The sequence below is a fragment of the Labeo rohita genome, chromosome 1, assembly GCF_022985175.1.
Source record: "Labeo rohita strain BAU-BD-2019 chromosome 1, IGBB_LRoh.1.0, whole genome shotgun sequence".
NCBI classification, from domain to species: Eukaryota; Metazoa; Chordata; class Actinopteri; order Cypriniformes; family Cyprinidae; genus Labeo; species Labeo rohita.
This window is the reverse complement of record NC_066869.1, coordinates 37,594,572-37,603,349: the sequence shown is the minus strand read 5'-3', so window position 1 is coordinate 37,603,349 and position 8,778 is coordinate 37,594,572. Positions and strand designations below refer to the sequence as shown.

The 8,778-nt window shown below is 33.5% G+C and overlaps 1 protein-coding gene across 4 annotated transcripts in view; it reads right to left on the bottom strand.

Moving 5' to 3' along the window:
* Nucleotides 1–2,836: 2,836 nt before the first annotated feature.
* si:ch211-197n1.2 (EF-hand calcium-binding domain-containing protein 6) overlaps nucleotides 2,837–8,778 on the bottom strand; it is a 36,722-nt gene continuing 30,780 nt past the window's right edge. For all 4 annotated transcript variants that reach the window (XM_051133454.1, XM_051133533.1, XM_051133308.1 and 1 more), the window contains 4 exons: nucleotides 5,891–6,134; nucleotides 5,629–5,801; nucleotides 3,648–3,795; nucleotides 2,837–3,567 (listed from right to left, as the gene is read on the bottom strand). In XM_051133454.1, coding sequence (XP_050989411.1) covers nucleotides 3,313–3,567; nucleotides 3,648–3,795; nucleotides 5,629–5,801; nucleotides 5,891–6,134 — 820 coding nt within the window. In that variant the 3' untranslated portion in view covers nucleotides 2,837–3,312. The remainder of the gene's footprint in view (nucleotides 3,568–3,647; nucleotides 3,796–5,628; nucleotides 5,802–5,890; nucleotides 6,135–8,778) is intronic.

Below are 8,778 nucleotides of genomic sequence, written 5' to 3'. Positions count from 1 at the left end.
TATTGTAAACTATTATTAGAATTTCAAATGTGTGTTTCCTATTTTAATATATTTGGAAATGTAATTTATTTCTTTGATGGCAAAGCCAATTTTTTTCAGAAATTACTCTAATATTTTGATTCGGTGCTCATGAAACATTTCTTGTTGAAAATACTTGTGGTGCTTAATATTTTTGCTATATATATATATATATATGTATATATATATATATTGCTTAATATCTTTGATCCAAAGTACAGCAAAAACAGTAACATTTTTGAAATATTTTTACTATTTAAAATAACTGATTTCTATCTGAATAAATTTTAAAATGTAATTTATTTATTCAGCATCATTACTCCAGTCTTCAGTGTCACATGATCCTTCAGAAATCATTCTAATATGCTGATTTTCTGTTCAAGAATTTTATTATAAAGATTATTAACAATATTTAAAACAGTTGAGCACATTTTTCAGGATTCTTTGATGAATAGGAAGATCCAAAGATCAAAGATCCAAATTTTGGGAAAGAAATGATAGAAATTAATACTTTTATTTAGCAAGGATGCTTTAAATTGATCAGAAGTGATAATAAAGACATTTATAATGTTACAAAATATTTCTATATTAAATAAACACCTTTTCTGAACTTTCTATTTATCAAACATTCTATTCAGCTGTTTTCAACATAATAATAATAATAATAATAATAATAATAATAATAAATGTTTCTTTGAGCAGCAAATATTAGAATAATTTCTGAAGGATCGTTTGGCTGTAATGATGCTACAAATTCAGCTTTGAAATCACAAGAAAAAAATGCATTTTAAAATATATTCAAATAGAAAACAGTTATTTTAAATACTAAAAATATTTCAAAATTGTACTGTTTTTGCTGTACTTTGGATCAAATAAATGCAGGCTTGGTGAGCAAAAGAGACTTCTTTAAAAGACATTGCAAATTTTACTGTTCAAAAACTTTTGACTAGTAGTGTATATAGCACTTTTGGGAAGAAAAAACACAGGTGCCTGTCATCCAACTGTCAAAGTGAGTAACTAATGGATGAACAGACAGATAGATGGATGGATGAACGGATGATTGCGTGGATAACATAAAGCTGTTTGCCAAACGGTGTTCAAAACGTTGGTGCGGAAAAGAGGCGAGAAGAGGGATAGAAGACAAAGAGGGCATGCAGATGGGAAAAACGATAATGCCATGAAAGACGAAAGCGATGAAAGAGCGCTGAGTGACCAACAAGCCAATATTAGTTTAAATCCGCAGAGGGAACACTGTGTTAAGCGGAGGGAGAAAAGCTGGTAAAATTAGAGTCCTTTAGCTTCATCACACAGTATGAATCAAAACAAATGAAGCAGAGCTAAAATGGCTCAGGGTTTTATACTATTGTCATGTAAAATATCTTAAAATGCCAAAGAAAGCAGCCAAGAAAGTTTCTTCCCATCTAAAGTTTTATTGATACGCAAGCGATTTTGTTGAGAAAACTGCGGGTCTTTTCTAAACTAAACACATCTGACACTGCAGGGTGGCACATGAAACACCAGCTTGGCAGTGGGGTGTTTCATATCCCCATGTTCACTCAGTATGATGGACACTTTTACAAATTACATAAGCAGAGGATATCAGCCTGAGGGCCGACTCAAACCTATAGTAGCCCGAATTTTACTTTATGCTTGACAAGATTATTAAATAAAATGGTGCATCTCAAAAATCCCATTCAGTAATATGAAATATTGTGCTGTGATGATCAGTCAGTGTTTATTTAGAAACAAGGTCATCATTTTTTATATTTATATTCAAAAAATATTTTATCTATCTTAACATCTAATTTTGCAAGCAATTATGTTGCAAAAAAATATTTTAGATTTTTTTTTTTTTAATCTGTACATGGAGCCTCACTGAGATCCTCAAATCTCTGGGACTCAGTGATGTACGGCCTTGAAAATTAATATTCCAAAAGAAAAGTTTATTTGAAACTATAATCTAAAATCATGTAGCGATATATTTAAAACTTCTTGAGTTATAGGCATGCAAATTTTGGAAAAATAATATTTATGGCACTCAGACAAGTATGTTCAGTAACCAAACAGCTCTAGTTTCTACATTATTTGTTCTTCAGACCTTCCTCTTCAAAAGAAAATAAGTGTCATCTGTATGCAAAGTGACCCACATTTGGTTTTTGACCATTAAAAATGTGTACAATTTAACAATTTGCCCCTGAAGCCATATTGAAATTCCAGTATCTCTGGAACTGAACCATAGAGTTTCTTAAAAATGAAGATGCCAAAAGCAAAGTATAAAGGAAAGTGCTTTCTTGGAAGCTGGTGCCATACAACTTACTTAAAGAAGGACTTAAAGGCGATGGGATAAATTCAGGCTTTGAGAAGGAGGGGTTCCAGGCTTAAGTCACGTATGTGGACAGAATCACACCTGTTTTGTACCCATCATGATAAAAATCATCAAAATATTGTTTAAAACATGTTTTAGATGTAGTATAGCATGTCACAAAAGTATTTCATGTCTAAGAGACTGAAAGCAAACTTAGAAAGCAAATTTACTGTTATTACCATGTAAATCAATATACATTAAAGTCTTTTTTTTAATTATTTTATTACACACTGCTTTAAAACACACACTCTGTAAAGCAATGAAATACAATTCATTGACTCTAATCAAATCTAATATAAAGCAATACAATAATAATGTTTATGTCATGATTATAACTTGAGTATGATTGTATATCTTAATAATGAAGCCAGTAGGGTTAACATGTTTAGTAAAGATATGTGACCCTGGACCACAAAACCAGTTGTAAGTAGCACAAGTACATTTGTAGCAATAGCCAAAAATACATTGTATAGGTCAAAAGTATTGTTTTTTTTTTTATGCCAAAAATCATTAGGATATTAAGTAAAGATCATGTTCCATGAAGATATTTTGTAAATTTTCTACCGTAAATATATCAAAACTTAATTTTTGATTAGTAATATACATTGCTAAGAACTTCATTTGGACAACTTTAAAGACGATTTTCTTAATATTTTTTTTTCTTATTTAATTACCCTCAGATTTCAGATTTTCAAATAGCTGTATCTCAGCCAAATATTGTAATATCCTAACAAATACATATCTGATACATCAGTGGAAAGCTTATTCAGATTTCAGACTTTCAAAACGCTGACACTTATTGACTGGTTTTTGTGGTCCAGGGTCACATATTATCTTGTATCTCTCTTTTATGCGAAAGAAATGGTAACAGCCCCATCTTTTTAAAAGTATTAAGACAGTGTAGCCACCATTTGTTTTAACCCTCTGACCTATTGACTCCTTTGGCTAAGCTGTTGCTTGCTTTGACTGGATGTCCTGTGTTTGTCCATTAGGAGCGGGCGGTAGTCCAGGAGTCCAGACGAGTGTGTGTGTAGAGTAGAGAACACACTCTTCAGCTCTTCCTGGCTCTGACACACTCCAAACAGCTGTAGTACAGCACCCAGCTCAGATGCAGACAGAAGCCCAGCGCCAGAGCCATCCAGGCGGGCACAGGCCTTGCTAAAAGCCTTGGCCTTACGCTGAAGCTACAACACCAAAACACATAAGGAAATTGTGAACATTCACATTCATTCATACATATTATAACCTATAAACAATGCACAACCTTTTTCCTGATCTTGTGACTTAATGTTTCCAGAGTGGCAACATCTTTAGTTTCTCTAGGAGTCTGTAGAGCAGCTGCCATATTGGATCCATGCTTCCAGATTTGACTCTGGGATAGAAAAGGCTTGAGGAATTCTGTGTAGGATACGCTGATAGGAAAAAAAAAAAAAATTAATTAATTAATGAGGACATGAAATGCTCAGTTATGTCTCATCTTATAGATGAATGTGAATTGTCTATAAAATGTAATTTAGATATTTAAGTTTGATTGGCTTGATCCAAATTCAGAAGAAGTCATTCTTCACAAACACAACTTGAGTCTTGTGTTTCAAGTGCTTCAAGACATTAATAGCTATCAGTATTATCAATAATATTATCATATTCTTTCATTGATAGGTTACTTACAATGTCACATTGACCCTGGACCACAAAAGCAGTATTAAGGGTAAATTTTTTGAAACTGAGATTTCTAGATGATCTGAAAGCTGAATAAAAAAGCTTTCTACTGATGTACAGGATAATATTTGTCCGAGATACAACTATTTGAAAATCTGGAATCTAAGGGTGCAAAAAAAAAAAAAAAAAAAAAAAAAAAAAAAAAGAATCAAAATTCCTAGAAAACTGCTTTTAAATTTGTCCAAATCAAGTTCTTAGCAATACATACTACTAATCAAAAATTAAGTTTTGATATATTTATGCTAGGAAATCCACAAAATATCTTCATGGAACATGATCTTTACTTAATATCCTAATGGTTTTTGGCATAAAAGAAAAATATAACTAATGATAATGTTGACCCATACAATGTATTGTTGGCTATTGCTACAAATGTTTTGTGGTCCAGGGTCACAAATGATCTGTGTTTAATGCAGCATCAATTTGTTTATTTGGTAACATTTGAAGCCTTTATGTATAATACACTACAAGAAATGTCATATTGTACACTTTAATCCATAATATCTTTTCATAAATAACTGTAAACAAAGATAAAATGCATTATAATATTTGCAGATTCCTTGTAATAATAGCTTGTCATGTGTTTAAATGCATAATACTTTCTAACTTTCAAAAGATGTATCAATCATTAGATATGTATTATAACTTATATTGGTTACAATTTTAATGATATCACAATGCATTATGAGGTGCATTAAAAGACATAATTAATGCATTAAAATACTTTAATAATGCATTACATATAAAGGTTTCAAGTAAAGTGTTACAGTAAAGCGAATCAGTTAATCTAGCAGAACAATCTTTTATTTTCTAAAAAAAAAAAAAAAAAAAAAAGACACTTTATATACTTTTTAACCTCAAATGCTCATCGTGTCTAGCTCTGCGTGAATTCTGTTTATACTGGTTTAAGACAGTAAGGATAGGTCAAAAACTCCCATCTAATTTTCTACTCCAACTTCAAAATTGTCCTACATGCAGAAGTACCGACCCAGTGTTTACAAAGTGAACATACAAAGAAGATCAAACGCCCTTCACAAAAAAGGTGAAACAGTGATGTAGGATGATTTTGAAGTTTGAGAAGACAATGAGACAGGAGTTTTTCGACATGCCCTAACTGTCATGAACCAGAATACACAGAGTACAAGTAGAGCTAGACAAGACGGGCACTTGAGACTTGAGGTTAAAGAGTATATAAATTGTAATTTTTTTTTAGTAAACAACCGATAATTTCGCTAGATAAGACCCTTCTTCTTCGGCTGGTATCGTTTAAAGCCCTTTGAAGCTGCATTTAAACTGCATTTTGGAAATTCAAACTCGGAGCATCATAGAAGTCCACTATGGAGAGAAATCCTGAAATGTTTTTCTCAAAAAAAAAAAAAAACCCATAATTTCTTTACGACTGAAGAAAGAAAGACATGAACATCTTGGATGACAAGTGAATGAGTAAATTATCTGTAATTTTTTGTTCTGGAAGTGAACTTCTCCTTTAATGCAGGGTTGGTCCTCCATAATGTAAGTGTATCTACCTGCCATCATGGTTGATGTCAAACTTCTTGGCCAAAACGTCACACTCATATTGGCTGAGATGAACACAGAGACTCATTAGGACCTCTTTAAATTCATCACTGCTAACAAAACCTGTTCCAGAAAAATCCAGTTCAGAGAACTCAGTCCAGAGCTCAGAAACAGACAACTCCACCTGTTGAGAGTGAGCAAGAAATAGGTTCATAAAATTGCCTAAATAGCATAACTTTACATAATCGCAGAGGTACTTTCTTTCCTACCAACCTTGGCCCGTAGAGCATCCACTAGTATATCAGAGACACAGTTGAGTCGTTTGGAGAGGCGCATGAAGTCATTGTCTCCACGTTTGGGGGGATTGTGCTTGGCATTGGGGTAACAGCAGGATTTGGGCGACGGGCCAAAGTGACGTATGAACTGTTGAAAGTCCACAGTTCCATCCTGCTGAGTGAACAAAGAGGACCACAACCTCCGGACCTCTCCACGAGTTACCTCAGGATGGAGCTCTAACCTGAGCAGGGTGAGAGGAAGAATGACAGTTGGACAGAGAGATAAATGATAGGAAGAGGGAAAGGAAGAGAATAGTGGGATTCATGAATGTAAAGAATACAACTCAAATTCTTAGAAGAATGCAAACACTGTACCCTTTAAACCCTCCACACCCCATAGACCCCCCTTACCCTATTTATTCAAGCTGCATTTAAGCTAAAACTTGGCAACCAACAGCAAAGAAGAAACAGTTTCTCTAAACAAATACACAAACACAGTGTCACGCCTAAAGAAAGAACAGCATTGTGAGAAAACATAATATAAGAGGACCTGATAGCAAACAAACACCAGTGTGTGTCATACAACTCTGATATCCACTCAGTTTTGTTAAACATGGACAATTAAATAAAAAGGTAAATAAATTTGTGTTTTAGGTACACCACCAGTCAAAAGTTTTTGAACAGTAACATTTTTAATGTTTTTTAAAGAAGTCTCTTCTATTCACCAAGCCTACATTTATTTGATCGAAAAAGCAGTAATATATGCTAAAAATACAGCTTTTAAATCACAGGAATAAAATATATTTTAAAATTTATTCAAATAGAAAACATTTATTTTAAATAGCAAAAATATTTCAACATTTTACTGTTTTTGCTGTACTTTGGATCAAATAAATGCAGGCTTGGTGAGCAGAAGAGACTTCTTTAACAAAAAAAATTGTACTGTTCAAAATCTTTTGACTGGTAGTGTACATAATTATATTTACAATAAAGCAAGTCCCATGTAAAATTAAAAAAGTTACACTTATTAGGTTAGGGTGTGATTTTTTTTGTAAACTTCTTTGTAAAAATCTTTTAAAATTTGGGGTCAGCAAGATATTTTTGAAAGACGTTTAAAAGAAGTCTCCTATGCTTACCAAGATTGCATTTGTTTGACTGAAAATACAGTAAAAGATTAAGAAATATCACAATTTTAAATAACTTTTGTATTTTTATATATTTTAAAATGTAATTTATTCCTGGCAAAATGGCAAAGCTGAATTTTCAGCATCATTACTCCAGTCACTAATTACTAATGTCACATGATCCTTCAGAAATCATTCTAAAATGCTGATTTAGTTTAAACAGTGTCTCTTTGGGGCTTAAAAGTTGATTAAAATATAACATTAAAAACTAAATATATTTTATATAATATTAAGTTGTTTTATTAACTGACATACAGTTACACATATACAGCATATGTGTTTTGAATGTAACATTGACCTTTGTGTACTTTTAATTGTACTTAAATTAAATTATGTTATATATTTAATTGTTTCAGGTTTTTCAGAGTAAATGTGTGGTCACATTTACTATTATTCAGGGAATATTTGTGGGCAAAACCCATTCATTTTTATAGATATCCATGCAACCTGAAATTTTGTGCTTATTTCGCAACTGGTTCAGGTTAGTCATGCAAATTTTCTGGAGTGACCAACAGAAAGCTCCTTGGATTAAAAGTGACTTCTGTGTGAGCTGTGCTTAATACATCTCACACAGGACAACAGACAATGGACCTTTTTTGCAATGCGAAATTTTAGCCAAAATTTTGCTAATGTTACTGCACCTTAAACGAGCAAAAAAAAAAAAACAAAACAGAAAAGTCGCAATTATCCCTGCTCTCCTGAACACTTTGCATTATTCAAGTCTGACTTACAGGTGGTGGATCTTTATATTTGGTGAAAATTTAGAAATCAAAATAATAATTTTTAAGTTATTGCTTCATAAACACTGAATCTAGAAGACTTTAATTTTGTGGAGCTTCAGGTTTCTCAGTTCAGCTTGGGCCTTGTTGTATACGTGCGCACAGATATAGTACGTGTGAACGTACACTTACGCGTTTGTCTCTGCCTTGTAAGAATCGATCAAAGAAGCAACAGTTTCTCACCAGACACACACGCACACAAACACAGCGTTCACTGTGGGAGCCAGAGAAGTTGGCACTGATATGTCAGCCAAACCCTCTGTGAACTCGGCTGCTGTAAAGCCTGTTAGTGTCACTAATCTCTGAGCTGGCGAGGAGAGTTCAGTTCACCTTGGACTGGTTGGCACCGTCTCTCTCTGTGTCTGTGCACCAGTGCCACGCCACAGATTATGCAAATCCACTCGCGATGCCCCCCATTCAGATCACGACTCCTTTTAGGCCTACCGCCATATTCCAGCCAAAAAATGAATAGAGAGATAAAAGAGGGTGATGTAGAAAAAGAATGAAAAAAGGGTGGGAGAGAAATCACAAAAGGGTCAAAGGAAGAGCTGCTAAAAAACAGCACAGGGAGGGGAGGTCGAGAGTAAATAAATAGATAAATAATTTAGAGAAATGGAGGAGTTTCTCACATGGGGTGAACAGTTCAGAAGAGTTCAGGACTCCTAACTCAGCTCACCACAACAACGTGTTTAGTTCACAGACTGAAAGAAAGAAAACAGAAAGATGTGGGAAAGGCGTAGAATGGAGAAGACGTTTAGAAGTTGTTAAAGGAAAGAGACAAGGATTGAGGGTTGATATAAAAATAGATGACAGGTACACTCTATAAAACGCTGGGTGAAATATAGACAAACCCACTGACTGGGTAGTTTTGATCTAGCAGTTGGGTTAAATGTCTAACCCAACCTTATGGTAATTTTAACTCA